We start from the raw sequence: 20,125 nt of genomic DNA, 5'->3' as shown, positions 1-20,125 counted from the left end.
TTTATCTAGTATTTGAAATGGCTAAATCTGTATTTTCCTGTATACAGATATAACGTTGTAATAGGCTTAACACTTACAATGAAAATGTCAAATCAATCTGTCTTACTAGCTTCTTAAGTACATTGTGTGTCTTTTGCATTTACGATTGAGTTTTACTAGCAAATTTGAGACCATTTCATTTGGATATATTTTATGATTTAGCTTTTCTTGCTGCCCTTTTTCAAGTAAGTTTTGAAATTATTGCCTTAAGTACAAAGGCTTTATTTTCTTCCAAGCATCTTGCATATAATAGACACTCCACAAGTATTTGTTGAATTTAATGTTCTGCCACGATAATGTAAAAAGGAATTTGAAAGCTCACATTTCAGATGTTCTTAATAAAGGTGACAGAACAAGCATACTAACATTCCTGGTAAAGAATTTCCAGGGTTAGGTAATCTGTATGTGAAATTGTTAAGACTATAAGATGATTTGAATGCGTTAGTTTGTTCTAGATATGTATATCTTATGATTAAGCTAAGAGATCCTTGGAGTTTGATAGATGCTTCTGCTCTTTTTTCTTTAGCTAATCTTAGTTTGACATATTAGAATATCAAACAGGTCTGTGATCAACTCTGCCATCTCGGTGCACTTAGCTAAAGTCTTACCCTCACAAATTTGCTAGGTATCTGTATTTTGTTGTAATAAGCCTTTAAGTCAGTAAAATCCATTGACAGGTGTCAACAGGTCGTATGCAGGACTTGGGGATGAGTCATTTTCTCCTTCTTTCCTTCAGTCTCCCTCTATTCTCATCTGCTTTTATTGATGCTTTCTGTTTTTCACTCTCTTTTTTTGACTGTGGCTTGCTCGTAGGTACAGTTTTTCCATGGTGACACAATCAGCAGCACTGAGAGGTTGTGATAAGAGGAGTCGCACACAATCACATCTAGATATCGTAGTACCAGATACTAGATAACCTTTCAGTTGTCCAAGCACATGGGCTGTCTGCTGGCACACCTCCCGGAAAGAGACAGAACCAGAGCGGATCTTGGGGTGCTGAAAGGGGCACAGATGTGGTTGACATCAGAGGAGAGAGCTTAAAAGCTGACCTTGTGTCCTCACTCTTGCCTTCTCTTTTCTTCAAGCCACTCTTGCTGCCTCAATAATTTCCTTACCAAACATGTTTGATTTTACATGCTTTGGTAGCAATGATCTCCCTTTCTCCTATTAGAATTTTGTAGATCTTTACTGGAAAGACAATATTTACTAATGTACTATGGTGGGCTCTTGATTTTACCTGATGCTGTTGTTACCTATTCCCTCATACATAGTGACATGCCTGTCTACCTACAGTTGATAAAAGATGATGTTTTACCTTTTTCTGTGGTATTATGAACCCTAATGCCCAGCATAGTGCCCGGGCCATAGCAGCAACTTAGTATGTGGTAGCTATCAATATTAATTTTCATAGCAATAATATATTAGATATAATGTATTACAAATAACTTTGTCATTCAAATTGTACAAAGCAATTAAGCATAGTGTTTGACATTACACATTCAGCATTTGAGAAAACAAACACGAAGCACAGTGGTGTTAGAAATAAAAGGGTAATGTACACATTCTTCACCCCATCCCATCTTGTACATTCTCGGTACTGTTGCATACTTTTATCTCCCCTCATCTGGACGGCTTCTGTTTCCTTCCAATTCATATTCATGACTCTGATCTTTTCAGCCAACATTGCTGGTGGATAAACATCTATAAAATTCAATTTGATCATGTTGTTCCACTTTTTTAAAGCCGTTAGATGATAGTTCTCAAACTGTACTGCAGCGTGAAGTTGTCTGGGGTTCTCATTAGGCAGGTTCTGATCCATTCAGGTCTATTCATACTGATTCAGGCCTGATATCAGGCCCAGGAAGCTGTATTTTAACAAATAGCCCTAGTGATTCCGAGAGAAGCACTGCTTTTAATGACTCCCAAGCCTGCAAGCCTTAGTGTGAACCCCTGTGTTCTCTTTGAACCATCCCTTGCATTCTTTCTCTTGGTCATCTGCGGCTTCATCAACATCCATCCTGTCACTTTTTTTTTTATCCTTTATCCTTTTTCACATTTTGCTCTCTCTCTGCCCTTTCATAGTTACGCCTTCGGAGGGGCTCTCCCTGGTCACCCAGGGTGGAGTTGGTGCTTTCTCTGCTGTGTCCCTGTCGTCCCTTGCAATCCTCCTTTCTTCAGAGCACCATTCTTACTACATTATCATGGTGTCTTTATATGCCATTATCTAGCTGTGAGGTTTGAGTTCCATGACTAGAAAATCATCTTGTTTGTCTTTGTATCTCCAGTGTCTTGCACAAACACAGGCAAATGTGTAACAAATGAATTAAATACGGGAATGAAATTCAGAAAGTCTTGGCTTTTTTAAGTTATATTTTGTAGAATATAAATTTATATTACTTACGCCCTTTAGGTTCTTAAGCTGTGATTTAGAAATTATTTCCTACCTTCCTTTAAACATGATTCAGTTCAGAACAGAGGTTTTAAGTAAAGGAGGCAGAATTAGTAATAATTATGGAAATGATTTTTGGAAGAGCAGCCACTTGAGACTTTTTTTTTTTTTACATTTTTCTTTAATTGACATATAATTGACCTACAACATTTCATTAGTTTCAGGTATACAACGTGATGATATATATTTGTATATATTGTGAAATGATCACTACAGGAAGTCTAGTTAACATCCGGGAAATGCCTCTCAAAGGATGGGTAAAGTACGACTTGAGGGGTTTTAAGAAGAATGAGAAAGGAGCATCATCCTGGCATAAGCAAAGGCACAAACGTGTGACACTGCATGGTTCTGGAAGTTACAGGTGGTTTAGGGGCTCCTGGGTGACTCAGTTGGTTAGGCGTCTGCCTTCAGCTCGGGTCATGATCCTTGGGTCCTGAGATCGAGCCCCACGTCAGGCTCCCTGCTTAGTGAGGAGTCTGCTTCTCCCTCTCCCTCTGCTCCTCCTCCTCCTCATGCTCACTCTCTCCCAAATAAATAAAAATAAAAAATAAAAAAAAATGCAAGTGATTTAATTGGGCTGTAGTAGAAGATATAGGGGTCGTGGCTAGAGATGAAATAGAGAGGAGTAGGCAGCAGTGTATTTTGGAAGATGTTTTGTGCTTTGCAAAGAAGTCTTTGCAAAGATTGTATCCTTGGATTATAAAATGCTATTGAAGGGGGCGCCTGGGTGGCACAGCGGTTAAGCGTCTGCCTTCGGCTTAGGGCGTGATCCTGGCGTTATGGGATCAAGCCCCACATCAGGCTCTTCCGCTATGAGCCTGCTTCTTCCTCTCCCACTCCCCCTGCTTGTGTTCCCTCTCTCGCTGGCTGTCTCTATCTCTGTCGAATAAATAAATAAAATCTTTTAAAAAAATAAAATAAAATAAAATGCTATTGAAGCCCCTTCAGCTAGGAAGAAACATGATCAGATGGGAGAAGGATTGAGACAGAAGAGAGACCAGTTAAGGGGATTTGTTATAATTTTATGATAGAAGAGTTGATTAGCAATTTAAAATAATTTTATAATTTTTTTTATTTCATTCTTCTGGGTACTCCGATAGAGTTACACAAGATGCGTAAAACATAGCTAGTTCCCATAGAGTATAGGAAAATGTAAATATGTAAAATACCTAATGATATCGACATAGCCAAGGTGTATACATTTGTGATGTATAGTAGATATAAAATGTTATGGGAGCTGTATTCATTGCGGACTAACTTTCCTTGGGAGAATTAGGGTCTTGGTGCAAGAGAAGGGATTAGAATAAAACAAAGAAGAGTATTTTAGAAAAAGGAATAGATAAAAGGATTAATGGGTAGGAGACCATGGTTATGGTGCGAGAGCCTGTTTGTGAAAGCTAGAAAAATATTTGGTATCAGACTGTAATGGGCCTTGAATGTTGTGCTGAAGAATTTTGTATTTTATCCTGGAGCTTTATTTTCTGATTATGAAAATAATATATATTGACTGTATACCATTTAAGAAATGTAGGGAAATATAAAGAAAAAAGAAAATATTCTATAATTCCACCACAAAGTGTAATTAACAGTGTTTTCATGTATTTCTCCCCAGTGTTTCTCACCATGCTCAAATATATACTTAAGCAGTAAATAAGTGAAATTAGAACCATACTCTGTGTGTTTGTGTTTGTGTGTGTGCATGTGCGTGTGTGTAATTTTATCTCACTTAAAATTGGAACAGGAGGGGTGTGTGGCTGCCTCTGTTGGTTAAGAGACTGCCTTCGGCCCAGGTCATGATCTCGGGGTCCTGGGATCGAGCCCCAGGTCTGGCTTCCTGCTCAGCGGGAGTCTGCTTCTCCGTCTCCCTTTGCTCCTCCCCCCGCTCATTCTCTCTCTCTCTCTCTCTCTCTCTCTCTAATAAAAGTCTTAAAAAAAATTTGGAACAGGAAATTTTGCCATGTGGTTAAATGTGCCCAGAGAGCAGGATTTGTAGTGATTGCAGTATTTATTCTGTTATATGGCTACACTTAAATTATTTATCTCTTTCCTTATTGTTAGATTATTTAGGCTTCAATTTAAAATAATCACTACCATTTCACTGAACATCTTTGTACATAAATCCGTGTCTGTATTTCTGAATATTTTGGATAGGGTTCTAGAAAGAAATGCACTGGATCAAACTGTCTAAAGGTCTTGCAAAGTATTTTGCCACATTGCTCTTCTAAAAGGCTGCTATTTAAATTCATGCCTGCAGTATGTGGGTTTGACTTTCATTGTACTTTTGGCTAAGTAGTTTTTAGTGTTTACTGTGTGCTAATTTTATAAATGGTATCTTGTGGTTATTTTAACAGTTATTTCCTTGACAACTAGTTTGAGCTGGTTTTTCCCTATATTTATTGACTCTGTTTCTTTTACTGTGAATTATCCTTGATCTTTATGGTATTCCCCCCTTTTTATTTGGGCATTAGTATTTTTCTTGCCGATTTTAAGAAATATTTATATAGACTGTAACCCTATCAGTCTTATTTATGGCACATTTTCCTATTTCTTGCTTACCTTTTAATATTTTTATAGTAGTGAATTTTAAATTTAAGTGTGTTTGGAAAGCTCTTTCTAATCTTGAGATCAGATATATTCACCTATATTTTGATTTAGTTTTTAATCTGTATTTTCCATTTCTCTTCATAACCCATAATAATGGCAACTTTTTGGCGAAGGAGTGATATGACTGTGCTTCAGAAAGAAGTCTTGTGGCTCTGTGGAGTTGCGTTGGAGTAAGGAGACACTAGGGGCAGTGAACCCCCTGAGACGAGAAAATAAGTGTCCAAATGTGGTGACAGTGGTATAGGGATAGAATGGAAGGGGAACGATCCTCCACTGATGGTCTGGGAGGCACAGCAGGCTCAGTGGCAGGGTGAACATCAGGACACATTGACCATGAGGTGCTATGGGACATCTAGATACAAGCAGTTGTAAGTAGAGGATTGAAACTCCAGGAGGCTGGTCTGGCTGATGATGGAAATTAGGGAGCCACAGATGTTAGTCCTAATGTGGGAGGAAGAATGGGTTTTCAGGGCAGCTGACTGCTGAGAAGGGTGGTTCAGAGTTAGGAAGGGGAATAACGTCAGATACTGCAAAGAGCTCAAGGGGGAGTGGGACTGAGGTTTCCTTGGATTAGCCGCCTACTTTCCGTACATTTGGCTAAAAGGGGCTGTGGAGGGGGAAAGAGATCAGTAGAAGAGGGAGCATGGTCAAAGGACAACACTCCTTTTCAGAATCTAAGGAGACCTGAGCATGTTCTCTATTGAGGGAAAAGAATTTGTGAACAGGGAGAGAGCGAAGGTAAAAAGGAGGGATTTGATGGTACAGCAACTTAAGGGATGAGTCACCCTGATGAATGGATTCTTCTTTCAGGTGGACCAGTAGTTCATTCTCAGAGAATTTGCATAGAGGTTATTGAAACAAATTTTAATCTGTTCTATGAGTAAAAAGACTCCCTGCTTCAATAACAAATTTTTCTTGTTTTTAAAAAATTAATTGACCATTTTATAATTGTTTCAGCTTAAAATTCTCTTTTAAATTCATATCTTTTACATACTGCTGATTGGCAAAGTTCGTGTGTTACTTTTAATGATAGAGGTACCTAAATAGCCTAATATGCATTCAAATTCCTGTGTTTAATGCTCATTCATGAATGTATGCAATTAAACGTTTTATATTATAACCATTTTTTAAACATGTTTATTGCAGGGAAATTTGCCTAAATATTCTCATAACTCCCTGATGGTTCAAGCAATAAAGACAAACCTAACAGACCCGGACATACATGTGCTTTTCTTTGATGTGGAAGCGTTGATTATTCAACTCCTGACTGAAGAAGCCTCTAGGCCGAATACTGCGCTTATTTCCCCAGAGAATTTGCAAAAAGCATCTGGCAGTTCAGACAAAGGGGGCTCTTTTTTAACTGGAAAACGAGCAGCAGTTCTCTTCCAACAAGTGAAAGAAACTATCAAAGAGAACATAAAGGAACATCTCCTTGATGATGAAGAGGAGGATGAGGAGATGATGAGGCAGAGAAGAGAAGAGAGTGATCCAGAGTATCGGGCCAGCAAGTCTAAACCGTTGACCTTATTAGAATATAATTTAACGATGGACACTGCAAAATTGTTCATGTCGTGTCTTCATGCCTGGGGTTTAAATGAAGTTCTGGATGAAGTTTGTCTTGATCGCCTTGGAATGCTGAAACCACATTGCACAGTATCTTTTGGTCTCCTATCGAGAGGAGGTCATATGTCCCTGATGCTTCCTGGTTATAATCAGCCTGCTCGGAAACTGTCACATGGGAAAGCAGAAGTAGGAAGGAAGCTGCCAGCAACCGAGAGCGTCGGAAAGGGAACTTACGGAGTGTCCCGAGCCGTCACCACACAGCATCTCCTGTCTATCATATCTTTGGCAAATACGTTAATGAGTATGACCAATGCAACTTTTATTGGTGATCACATGAAGAAGGGTCCTACCAGGTGTGACCATGATAGTTTGATTTTATTCTCACATTTCAAAAAAAAAAAAAAGAATAAAACCTGTTTTATTTTTCTCACTGTTTACTTTTTTTTTTTTTTGGCTCTGCCCACCTTAGCATTTTTGTGTCATTTCAATGTTTCCCTTGAAATTTTAAAACACAGCATGCATGATTTAAAGCATGATAAAATTACACAGTTTAATCTTTACTCATACTACGTAGCTGTTTAAACTTAGTTCAGCTTTAGTAAGTGAATTATAGACTAGCTCTTCAGTAAATATAATCTTAGAATTGTATCTACTTAAAGTTTGCATTGACATTTAATTCAAAATGTATATTTGGTTGAAATGCTTCTTTATGACTTATATGTAATGAGTGATAGGTGTTCAGTAATTAGCTTCAGAATTTTGTGAGAAGTTTAGTCAGAATTTTTCAACTGGAAGAGAGAAAACAACTTTTTTAATTGTAGGTGAGTATTATTTTAATATTTCAGGAATATCTAACCTGATTTGCTGTTACCTATTTTCCAGAAGTCATGAAGACAACTTTTTAAACTGTGGTTTTATCATACTTTATTGAGGGTTGATCATATTGAGAAATAAAAAAAAAAATACTAGGTAGTATTTACCTTGTATCTAGTTCTGTTGTAAGTACTTTATAGATACTATTTCATTAATGCTCTTAACCCTACAAGGTAGGTACTGTTATTATTCTTTTACTATAGATAAGGAACTGAGACACAGGTTAAGTAATGTGTCCAAGGTCACACAAGTAGTAAGTGGTGTCACGAGAATTCACAATGAGACAGACTGCCTCTGGAGTCCAAGATTTCTAAAGCCTTATTACCTTCTTCAGATTTTAAGGATGAATTCTTTTAGACTCACTGTATTGTCCCATGAATTCATTTGGACCAATAATATAGGGAGGGCTAAAATCTCAGCATGCTAATATCAAAGAAAGAAGGACTAATTACGTATTTGTCAGTGGTAGTACATTAAACTGTTCAGAAATATTTCTTAAATTAGTATAAAGCATAAATTGTAGATGTAAAATTTTTACTTGCTGTTTGCTAATCATTCAATGTATTAAGATTTGAAAAGGAAAATCTTTTTAGGTGCAAAACAGAAAAAAACATCTTTTTGGAAAATTGGTAAATTGAAAATGTTATGTATAAACATGTTTCTTTTGCAATTCATTTGGGATTGGAAAATTTAATATTTTAAATGGTTCTGGAAATATGAAAGTATGATGTATATATACGTATATTTTCTTCTTTTTAAAGGCCACCTCGACCAAGCACCCCAGACCTTTCTAAGGCAAGGGGTTCCCCTCCAACTGCCAGTAATGTTGTGCAAGGACAGATTAAACAAGGTAAAATTAAATCTTATTAAGTAATTGACCTGACATTTCAGCTGTAGAAACTGAGAAGGCATAGCTAATGTATAATCATAACATTTTGTTTGTCTCATATTGTTAAAAGAGAGATAAGTTGTTATATTCCAGATGTAAATATGGATAATTAAGATGTCAGTTAAAAATAAATCAGATTTATTTAGAAACTGATAAATGAGCATATTTCACATAATTTTATTGTACTGTCTTTGACCTAATTTTTATGAATTAGGGCACCTTAACTTGTGTTAATTGTGTGTATCTTGACTTTAAAAGTTATACCTTGGAGCGCTTGGGTGGCTCAGTCGTTAAGCGTCTGCCTTCGGCTCAGGTCGTGATCCCAGGGTCCTGGGATCGAGCCCCGCATTGGGCTCCCTGCTCTGCTGGGAGCCTGCTTCTTCCTTTCCCAACTCCTGCTGCTTGTGTTCCCTCTCTCGCTGGCTGTCTCTCTCTCTCTGTCAAATAAATAAATAAAATCTTTAAAAAAATAAAAATAAAATAAATAAAATAAAAGTTGTACCTATTTTTAAACTACATTTAGAAATATTTAAATTCGTATTTTCATACGGAATCTATTCTGCTGTTTGACAGCAGTTCCTGTCTTGTAATCCACAAGTGGAAATCCTTTCTTTTTATTTACGTCATTATATATCTTAATTTTTGTCTACAGCTTTGTTTTTCGCGGATGAAGAAAAAGTTGAGTTTCTCTTCCAATGTTATCTTTTATGTTCATTGTGAGAGTGGCAAATGAGGCAACCAGAATTGGGGGGTGGGAGGTCATTTCTGCTTAGAGAGCTTTCTTTTAGGCTGAGAGTTAATGCTGACTCTCTCAGAATGTGGTAGAAGTGAAGAAGTGAGCAAGAGATGGGATGAGGAAAGTTCTGTTTGTAAATGGGGACTTCAGGGTCTTTTTTTCCATAGGTTTTTTTTGTTTGTTTTTGGTTTTTTTGTTTGTTTTAGGTTTTAAAGATTTTTTTTCTTTTTTCTTTTTTTTTTTAAACAATTTTTCCCTTCCCTAAGACAAATACTTTTCTTTTTCTTAGCTTATTATTTGGTATTTAGTATCTTTAAATAGATGCCTGATTTTCAGTTTCAGGCACTATCTGTTGGCTTCTAATAATGGAAGATAAGCTCCCACATTCTCTACCCCCATTCCCATCGTTCATTCCAACCCCACATGCTCACCCCTTTTGTTACCCTTCATCTGATTAAAATTAATGTAAACTATCATAAAATAATTGTATGTTATAGAAAAGTTTTGGTTGGATAACTTTTTATACTTGTGTATGTGTGAAATCCATGTACAGAAAAGTGTGCAAAACAAAAACATGTAGCTCAGTGACTTTTACATGCCAAACTCCCTTGTAACTACGTCTGTGGCCAAGAAATCGAACATTGCCATCACGTCAGAAGTTGCTGGTATGTTCCCTCGCAGTCATTATGTGCCCCCTTCCTTTCTTTCCTTTGGAGTTATACCACCTAAGTTTAAAGCCCTAAACACTGTAGTTTAGTTTTGCTGTGCTTTGAATTTTATATGAATTCCATCAGTCATGGAGTATGTATTTTGTGTTTGGCTTCTTTTGTGAGATTTATCGATGATACTGTGTTCGAGGTTCACTCATTTTCATTGTTCATTTTTATTGCTCTGTAGTATTCTGTGGATTGAGTAGACCACAGTTTCTTCATCCATTTTCCTGTCAATAGACATTTGAATTGTTTTCGTTGTTTTTCATAAATCCGCAAACATTCTTGCGTTTGAATCTTTTTTTTTTTTTAAAGATTTTATTTATTTATTTGACAGAGATAGAGACAGCCAGTGAGAGAGGGAACACAAGCAGGGGGAGTGGGAGAGGAAGAAACAGGCTCATAGCGGAGGAGCCTGATGTGGGGCTCGATCCCGTAAGGCCGGGATCACACCCTGAGCCGAAGGCAGACGCTTTAACCGCTGTGCCACCCAGGCGCCCCTCTTGCGTTTGAATCTTAATGTACCTTATCAGTATTTCCGTTGTGTATATAACTAAAAGTGGAATTTCTGCATATGTCTCTCTTTTGCTTTAGCAGATAATATTATGATGTTTTCCTAAGTGAGTGACTAATATACATCCATCAAAATGGCTAAAGTGAAAAAGATGGAAAATACTGGGTTGGCTAGGATATGGAGCAACAAAAAGTCTCATACACCATTGGTGAGCTATGCTAGCCAACCCTGAATATTTTCCATCTCTTTCACTTTAGCCATTTTGATGTATGTGCAGGAGTCTCTCATGTGTTTAATTTACATTCCCCAATTCCCATCAAGGTTGAATACTTTTTTGGTATGTTTATTGCTCATTTCTATATGTTCTTTTGTGAAGTGCCTGTTCAACTCATGTGTGTCTATTAGGTTGTTTTGGGTTTTTTTAAATGACTTGTAAGGGTTGATCAGTGACTATCCTTGATATGAGCCCTTTGTTATATATATCACAAATATTTATTTGCCTTTCACTCCTATCTTTGAAATTCAGCATCTCTCAACTTCAGTGGAATTTAATATATCAATTTTTTCACTTACGATTAATATTTTTGTGTCCTGTTTAAGAAGTTACCCTGATATGCCTACCCTCATAACCATGAGAATATTTTTCTGTTTTAGAAGCTTTATTGTTTTACCCTTTTTATTTAGATCTATAATCTTCCTAGAATTCATTTTTGGGTATAATGGGAAGCAGGGGTCCTGTTTCGTTTTTCTCCTCTATACAATACCAGATTGGTCCAGCATGATTTATTAAAGAGATGATTTATTCCCCACTGCTTTGCAGTGCCATCCTTGTCATAAATAAAATGTTCTTCTATATGATCTGTTTCTGGGGCTGTTTGAGCCCATTGATTTGCTGCGTATTCTTGTGCCTTAATTCCTGTAGCTTTGTAGTAGGACTTGGTATTCAGCAGATAGAGTCTTCCCACCTTATTCTTAAAGAATGTCATGGCTATTCTCGTTTCTTTGACTATCTCAATTGTTAGTTTAGAGCTAGTTTCTCAGTTGTTATAAAGACCTATTGTGATTTCAACTGCAATTTTATTGAATTTATAGATGAGTTTGGGGAGAATTAATATCTTTGTGGGATTCATTCATTCAGTATATTCAATGTATTCAATTCAGTATATTCCTTTATTTAGGTCTCATTTAGCTATTGTACTCTTTTATAGTTTTCTGTGTATAGGTCTTACATACTTTTTATTTAGATTTTTCCTAGATAAGGATTTTTAAAATATTCTTGTAACTGCTATTGAATGTTTTGTTTTTTGTGCCTCTGGCACAGAAATGCAGATTTTATTTGTATGTTGTCCTTGTATCAAGCAGTCATGCTAAATTCACCCATTATTTGTAATACTTTATTTGTGGATTACTTTGACTATATGAACAGTCATGTGGGATACTTCTTCTATTCCCAATGTTTTCCCTTTGGGAAAGCTTTCATAATTATCATATTTCCTGTATGCTTTTTACAGGTAATTTTTAAGAAATTAACTTTCCATTATTTCTTTGCTAAGTGTTTATCATCATGTATGTTGGGTTTTATCATGCATTTTCTGTATCTATTGAGATGATTATATAATTTTTCCTTTTATTTTGTTGTGATGTACTATCATCTTATATATTGTTGAATTTGGCTTAATATTTTTTATTCAGGAAAAAGTTTTCGCTTCTTCCTCTTCCTTTTTTTTTTTTTTTTTTAACATGGAGCCTAACACAGAGATTGAACTCACAACCCTGAGATCAAGACCTGAGCTGAGATCAAGAATTACACACTTAACCAGCTGAACCACCCAAACACCCCAGTTTGCCTTTCTTCTAATGCTCTTATAAAGTGTTACATTATTCAGGTTTCAAAAAATGGATTAGGGAATCTTTTCTTTTTTTCTGTTTTCAGGTAGAATTTGTGTAAGATTGGCATTCTTTCTTCCATAAATGTGCAGTAGAATTTGATGGATTTAGATGTAGAGTTTCTTTGTGGGAAATTTTAAAATTCTGGGTTTAATTTCTTTCATTTTCATGTGATACTTCAGATTTTCTATTTCTTATGTCAGTTTCATTGAGTAGTACATATTTAGCGATTTTTCTAATTCTTTTAAATTTGTTGTCATTTGAAAAGATATTATCTTTTAAATTTCTTTAATATCTGTAGTGATACCACCATTTTTATTCCTGATGTTAATCATCTGTATCTTCCTTTTTTTTTTCCCTGATCATTCTCATCAGGGATTTATTAATTTTATTATTTTAATGAATCCTCTGTGCCTTTGTTTATCCTTTCTAAGTGCATATTTTTTCCCATCTTACTGAAGTCTGCTCTTCTCCTATGTCTTTTGTAGTTCATATGCTGTTTATTTCTAACTTCCTAAGATGGATGGTAACTTACCAATTCTTAGCCCTTCTTCCTTCAGAGTATATGCCCCAAATAATGTTATCTGTGAATAAAGTCAATTTTGCTTCTTTTCAGTCAGTTTGAATTTTAGTTTTCTTACCTTATCGTGTAGGTAAGGAGTTAGAGAATGATGTTGAATTAAAGAAGTTAGAGCAGACATCCTTGCCTCATTTCTAATCCATGGGATAAAGCACGAAGTCTTTATTAAGTATGATGTTAGCTGCAGGTTTTTCTTAGATGAGAAGGATGTTAAGGCAGTTACCCCCTATTCCTAGTTGGCTGAGATTTTTAAAATTATGAATGGATGTTAGATTTTGTCAGATGATTTTTCTGCATCTGTTGAAATTAGCAAATGATTTTCTTTATTTTTTTAAGACAAAGTACATGAACTTTTGAATTTTAAAACAACCTTGAGATCTATGGTAGACCACACTTGGTCATTATCAATTATTCTTCTTATAGATTATTGTATATGACTTGCTAAAATTTGTTAAGAGTTTATGTTATGTTTATGAGGGATTTTAGTCTACAATTTTCATTTCTGATAATGTTCTTTGTTCAGTTTTGGTAACAGGATAAGGCTGGTCTCACAGGAGTTAGGATGTTATTTCGTGCCCCCCCCCCCTTTTCTTTGTATTTTCTGGAAGTGTTTGTATAGAACTGATATTATTCCTTATTTGTTTGATCTGAATTCACTAGTGAAAGTATGTGGGCCTGGAGTTTTCTTTATGGGAAAGGTTTTAACTACAAATTTAAATGCTTTAATAGATATAGGGTTAGTTAGACTTTTTTTATTATTACTACTTGGGTGAACTTTGATATTTTGTGTCAAAGTTATTGGAAAAAAGTTTAATATTGTCTTATTTTTCTTTTAATATCATATCTGTAGGAATTGAAATGGTAGCCCCTCTCTCATTTCTGTTATTCATAGTTTATGATTTTTCTCTTCTCCCCTGAGTAGTCTGGCAGTGATTGTGGTTTTGATTATTCCTCCTTGCATTTCCATTATTTTTTGCTTCATGTGTTATAAACCTCTCTTATTAGGTACATAAACCTTATCTTACTGATTTTTTTTTTACTTTTATCATTATGAAATTACCTCTTTATCCTTGATAATATCTTTTGCTTTGAAAATGTACTTTGTTTATAATAATATAACCAGTTTAGTGTTTTTGGTTACCGTTATTAGCATGACATATATTTTCCTGTCCTACTTTTCTTTACATTTAAACTGTGTTTCTTATAGGCAGTATGGCCTACTTTTTTACTGTAGTGTTTAAGCCATTTACATTTAATGTGGTTGTTGACATAGTTGGATTTGAATCTGTCATTCTGCTATTTTTTTCTCCTTGCTCATTTGTTCTTTGTTCCTTCTTCTCCTTTTTCTGCTGTTTTTCAGATTAATTCTGTATTTCTTTTATGATTTCACTTTATCTCTTTTATTGGCTTATAAGCTAATTCTTTATTTTGTTATTTTAGTGGTTATCTTAAGAGTTTCTAGTCAACATAGATCTTTTAATTTGTAGTGTAGCTTCAAGTGATGTTATACCATTAACATTGAATATAAAAACTAAAATGTTATACTTGCATTTTTTACTTCCTGACCTTTATTCTATTTTTGTCTTCTATTTTACATTTATGTATTTTATAAACTCTTCAAATCAGTATTATTTAACAGTTAATTGTATTTTAAAGAGATTTAAATAAAGAAAAAACCAATATATTTAACTGTGTAATTACCATTTTGGGTGTTCCTCATTCCTTTTTGTAGATCCAGATTTTTGTTTGGTATAATTTTTTTTTGTGTGCTTGAAGTAAACATTTTTTGTAGTGAAGGTCTGCTGTTCTTTCAGCTTCACATCTGAAAACATCTTTATTTGCTTTTGATTTTGAAAGATATTTTTGTCTGGTGTAGAATTCTCAGTTGACCATTTGTATCTCTCAGTACTTAACGGATGATACTCTGTTGTTTTCTTACTTTCTTTGTTTTGTTTTTCTTAAAGACTTATTTATTCATGAGAGAGACATAGAGTGTGCACATGAGAGCACATGTGAGCATGGGGAGGGAGAGGGATAAGCAGACTCCAAGCTCAGGGTGGAGCCTGAAGCAGGGCTTGATCCCAGGACTGCAAGATCACAACCTGAGCTAAAATCAAGAGTCAGATGCTCAACTGACTGAGCCACCCAAGTGCCCCCTCTTTTGCTTTGTTTTTAACAAGAAATCTGATGTCATCTGTATTTTCCTATATAACATTTAAATTTTTTTTTTATACTTTATAACTCTTGTTGTTTTAAAGATTTTCTCTTTGTTATTGGTTTTGGGCCATTTGCTTATGAAGTGCTTTGGTGTAGTTTTCCTTATGTTTCTTGAGGCTGAGGTTTATTGAGCTTCTTATTTTTATAGTTTTCATTAAAGCATTTTTTAACCATTATTTCTCCAAATATTCTTTCTATTCTCTCCTCTCTTCTCTCTTTAGTGGACTCAAATTACATGTACATTGGGTCACTTGAAATTGTTTCATAGATCACTGATGCTTTATTTTTGGATTTTTTTTCCTCTCTGTGTTTTCATTAGGTAGTTTCTCTTGCAATGTCTTCAAGTTCATTCATGTTTTCTTGCCACTATCGAGCCTGGTATTAAGCCCAACCAGTGTATTTTTCATCTCAGATATTATGATTTGCATGTCCACAATTTTGATGTGTATCTTTTTATATCCTCATTGTCTCTATGTAACTTTTTTCAATGTATTACCTATAGTTATAATAACTTTTAATACCCTTACTTGATAGTTTTGACATTTCTGTCATTTGGGGTTGATTTTTAATTGATTTTTCCCCTTCATTATGTACTGTGCTTTCCTGCTTCCTCACATGCTTGGTAATCATCGTTAAATGGCAGATATTTGAATTTTCAGTTTGTTTCCCAGAGTCCACAAACTGAGGGCTTCAGAGGGGAGGGGGGTGGGGGATTTGGGATAGGCCAGTGATGGGTATTAAGGAGGGCATGTATTGCATGGTGCACTGGGTGTTATATGCAAATAATGAATCATGGAACATTACATCAAAAACTAAGGATATACTGTATGGTGACTAACATAACATAATAAAAAATTATTATAAAAAAAAAGAAAAAAGATATTAGTAAAAAAAAAAAAAAAAAAGAAAGAAAAAAGAAAAAGGATATTAGTGGAGAACCAGAAAAATTCTAGTAAGATCTGTTGCTTGCTCTATAGTGTTATATACTAATGATCATTTCCTGGGTCTGATCATTGTCCTGGACTTCTGTAAGATCCTTCCATTAGAGGGGTTGGTGAGGGGAGGATAAGAATTTTCTGTATTATTTTTGGAACTTAAAAAATTTGTTTAAAATTTGTTAATAATAAAATATTACCAAAAAAAGATATTTGAATTTTACCTGGTTGAGTACTGAAGATTTTTATATTGTTATAAATCTTTTTTTTTTTTTTTTCTTTTGTAAGCTATATTCTGGATGCAGTTAAGTTGCTTGGAAACAGTTTGATCTTTTTCTGGTCTTGCTTTTGATTTGTTAGGTGCATTTGGAGTCATGCTCTATCTAAGGCTAATTTCCCATTACTGAGGCAAGAGCTTCCTGAGTACTCTGTCCAGTACCCCATGAATTATTAATTTTCCAGTCTGGTTGGTGGGAGCAACATGGTCTTTGACCTTATAGTTTCTTTACACACAAGAACTGATCAGTACTCTGAATATTCGAGGGGGACATCTGAAGAACCTGATCTTTGAAGTTCTCTTCTCTCTGTCCTATGGATTCTAGCTGCTCTGGTTTCCTGAGACTCTCAGTTCTGTCTCTTCAACTCAGGGAAACTGTGGGGCTCTCCCTCAATCCTCCTTCCTGTATCTTGGTCTAGAAACTTCCACAGGACAATAAGCTGGGGCAATCATAGTGCTGTTTGTCTCCCAACTCCTGACTCTCAGTTCATTATCACTTGACGTCCAGTGGTTTGAAACCATTGTTTTATGTATTTGGTTGGGGGGGGGGAGTTGTTCTGGATGGAATTATAAATCTGTTTCATGTTATTCCATCTTGTCCAGAAGTGGCAGTTCCTCTCCCTTTGCTTTTAAAATGTTCAAATATACTATTACTTCATAAAATAGAAATTCTTTATGTTATATATATATATATATAAAATACACTATATATGTATATAGTATATGTATATAACATACACTATATGCTTTTAAAATGTTCAAATATACTATTACTTCATAAAATAAAAATTCTTTATGTTTTATATATATAAAATACACTATATATAGTGTATATATAGTGTATATAACATACAATATTTTATATATAATATATATATTTTTATATGTTATATAGTGCTACATATATATATTATATATATGTTATATAGTGTATATAACATATAATATTTTTAGAGCCATTACTTCAGAGAAAAATGGAAATAGGCTGACAAAAGTAAGAGACTTGTTTAAAATATGGTTAGTTACAGTGGTATGATTAGTATACAACAACACCTTTTAACTCTAGATCTGTGCTTCTATAATAACATGTATTTATGTTCTAAATTCACTGAAAATATCTTCCACCTTATACAATACAAATCAGTGGCAGGGCATATTCTCCTCCATTTGGTTAGTTCAGAGCTTCATTTAAGATCAGTTCCCGTTAGACATATTTGTTGTCCTCCTCATTACCATCTTCATTATCATTCTTTGTAGTTGATGTTTCTTCTTGGATTACATTTTTCTCCCTCTGTAATCCGAGCAGATATGAGACATCCAGTTTAGTTTGTCACATTCTCGTGATGCATTGTGTCCTCTACCACTGTTATGGTATTGAATTTACTCACCTGGTCAGTTCTGAGGATGTTACAGTTCGAATGCTTTAACGTTTCTCCTCTCATGAATCATCATGTTTTGAGAGCAGGGAAGAGGGGGGGCCACTGAGGATTGAGTCTTTTTCCAAAACATTTATTTAAAGCAGTAGAGTTAGGAATTCCCATTTGAAACAACACAGATGCTTATCTTTTAAAGTAAATGAAAGTTAGCAATCTGTAGTGAGAGTTACGTGATAAAATAGGATGGCATCATGACACCCACTTTCTATTTGAATATTGAAAATATGGAGTAATTATCTCTTTAACAAATATTTATTAAGTCCTTTTTTTTCTCCAAACAACTCTCTTTGGGTCATTAGAAAGATTAGAATGACGTATACTCTCTTGAGTATATATATCTAGTAGATAGCTCATGAACATAAACAACTAGTTTAGGGTAAGAAGTGGTAAGAGAACAGATAAGAGCTCGGAGTTCTCTGACTACATTTGAGCAGTTAGGGTATTATATTTTTGTCTTTCTGTTCTGACTTCTCTTAGCTTGGTTTGCTTTTAAACTTTTTCCTCTTTGCTTATGTTTTCTTTTCCTGACTCCCACTGCAGTACACATTGACTCACAATCCATTTTTCAAGCTGGTTTGCAAAGATGAATATGGTCCTTTTCGATAAACTGTCACTTATGTGTTGGCTAATACTTGTTCAACTGCAAAATAATCTATATGGAGTAAAGACTTTAGCTGGGGATTGGACCTTTCATAGACATTTGGGTCTAAGAATGAAGATGATATAGATAGTTCAGCTAACATAATTTCTCATAAACATTATCAGGGTATTTCATTGGAAAATAATTTCTTCACAAGAGCTTTATTTTGTCTAGCAGTGGGCTTGTTAATTCAGTCTTTGCCAATCATTAACATTTACTGACAGTCATGTAGTTTTTGATAGAGACAGTTTTTATTTATTAGATACTCGATTGTGTACTTTATAAAACATCTCACTTGAGAAAGGGATCAGAAATGTCAAACTAAATTTTTGTTCATAGTTATACAGCCCTAAATCTCCCCATAGCTGTAGGCTTATCTACATTCTGACATACTGTACTTCTCTTGATCAATTCAATAATGTTATGGCATAAGTCTTTGGTCTGTGTCTCTAGTGCCTATCTTGATTGACCCTATGTCTATGTTAGTAGCTGTATCTTTACTCAGTGGTAGGTGTGGAAGCAAGTCTAAGCAATTTAAATATATAGGATTATGTTACAGTATCTGCTATTTTATTTTTCAGAAATGGATTTAATTTAGGTTGTCTAAACGTAGAAGTAGGAGGTAGTCATTGTTAAATTATTTCATGAATCATTTATATAAATTAATCAATAATTTCTCATCATCCTTTTCCAGGGTCTATAGCAAGAAATATGGAGTATATATATCAGGTCAATGGATGGACCTGAAGACTCCTTAAAATTTTGTGTTTGAACTTATATGTGCCTTTTAGTTTGAAAATTGGCTTGTGACTTTGGAAGCTCAGAGGACAGACATTTGTTCTTTTTTATTCACTGATTTAGCACAAGTTCTTGGAACAGTAGCTGAAACATAGAAGGCAGTCAGTAAATATTTAGATGAATGAATCTATAGATACCTTCTCTTGATGCTTCTAGTGTCAAAATGTCAGGAACTAGGTGCTGGGTCCTTAAGGCTGACACGACAAATCTCTGCCTTCAAGGAGCTTCTGTCTAGTGGAGGAGATCCAGAGGACAGTGCAGTTGATGATAATATTTTAATTAGTTATTTGCTTTTCCTGCCAGACTCTGAGTAACTGAGAGCAGCATCTTTGTCTAATCTTTATGACTTTTTATATGCTTAGCCCAACATGGGGCACATAATAGGTGCTTATTGTTAATTAAATGAAATAGAAAATTTGAATAGCCTCCATATGTCCAATTCAAGTTAGTGTTCATGTTATCACTTTATCTTTCACTGTAATACAAACTCTCCCCCCATGGTGCTTGGTCTTAGCTCATTTATTTATTTTAGATGTTAGCAGACCTTTTATAGAAGCAGGATTTTTAAAAAAAATTTTAATTTTTATTTTTTGGACTCTGGCTGGAGTTATAGTCCAAGGTGAAATTGTCATTACATCTGAACTTACTCCAATTCTGATGTAATCCAATGGTGATCTGGAGGTTAAGTAGAGTTACTGTATTTTTCAAACATTATTAGCACTTTTGTATTTTGCCTTGATGTATGTCTGTCAGAACACCATCTTGGGCTATTAATTCATTCTGCTTTATGGTAGGTCCTTATCCTTTCTATTTCCTGGAACCTTGTACTTCCCTATTGTCCTTAGACTTTCTGTGCTCTTCCTTCATAGCATTTTAAGGATATCCTTTTTCCTTAGAATGTTTGATTAATGATTTATCCTAATGCTTCATGTTGACTTAAAGGATGATGAGAACACTCGTCTCCCTAAGATATGAAAG

General features: G+C 34.9%; 1 protein-coding gene across 3 annotated transcripts in view; it reads left to right on the top strand.

Moving 5' to 3' along the window:
- The window catches only part of WDR7 (WD repeat domain 7), a 346,017-nt gene that overhangs the window by 95,454 nt on the left and 230,438 nt on the right, over positions 1–20,125 (top strand). For all 3 annotated transcript variants that reach the window (XM_045790167.2, XM_045790166.2, XM_045790168.2), the window contains exons 16-17: positions 6,239–7,008; positions 8,290–8,378. In XM_045790167.2, the coding sequence (XP_045646123.1) occupies positions 6,239–7,008; positions 8,290–8,378 (859 nt within the window). The remainder of the gene's footprint in view (positions 1–6,238; positions 7,009–8,289; positions 8,379–20,125) is intronic.

Source organism: Ursus americanus, chromosome 19, assembly GCF_024610735.1.
Source record: "Ursus americanus isolate L20-20 chromosome 19, mUrsAme1.1.p, whole genome shotgun sequence".
Classification (NCBI taxonomy): domain Eukaryota; kingdom Metazoa; phylum Chordata; class Mammalia; order Carnivora; family Ursidae; genus Ursus; species Ursus americanus.
This window is presented reverse-complemented; position numbering and strand designations above follow the sequence as displayed.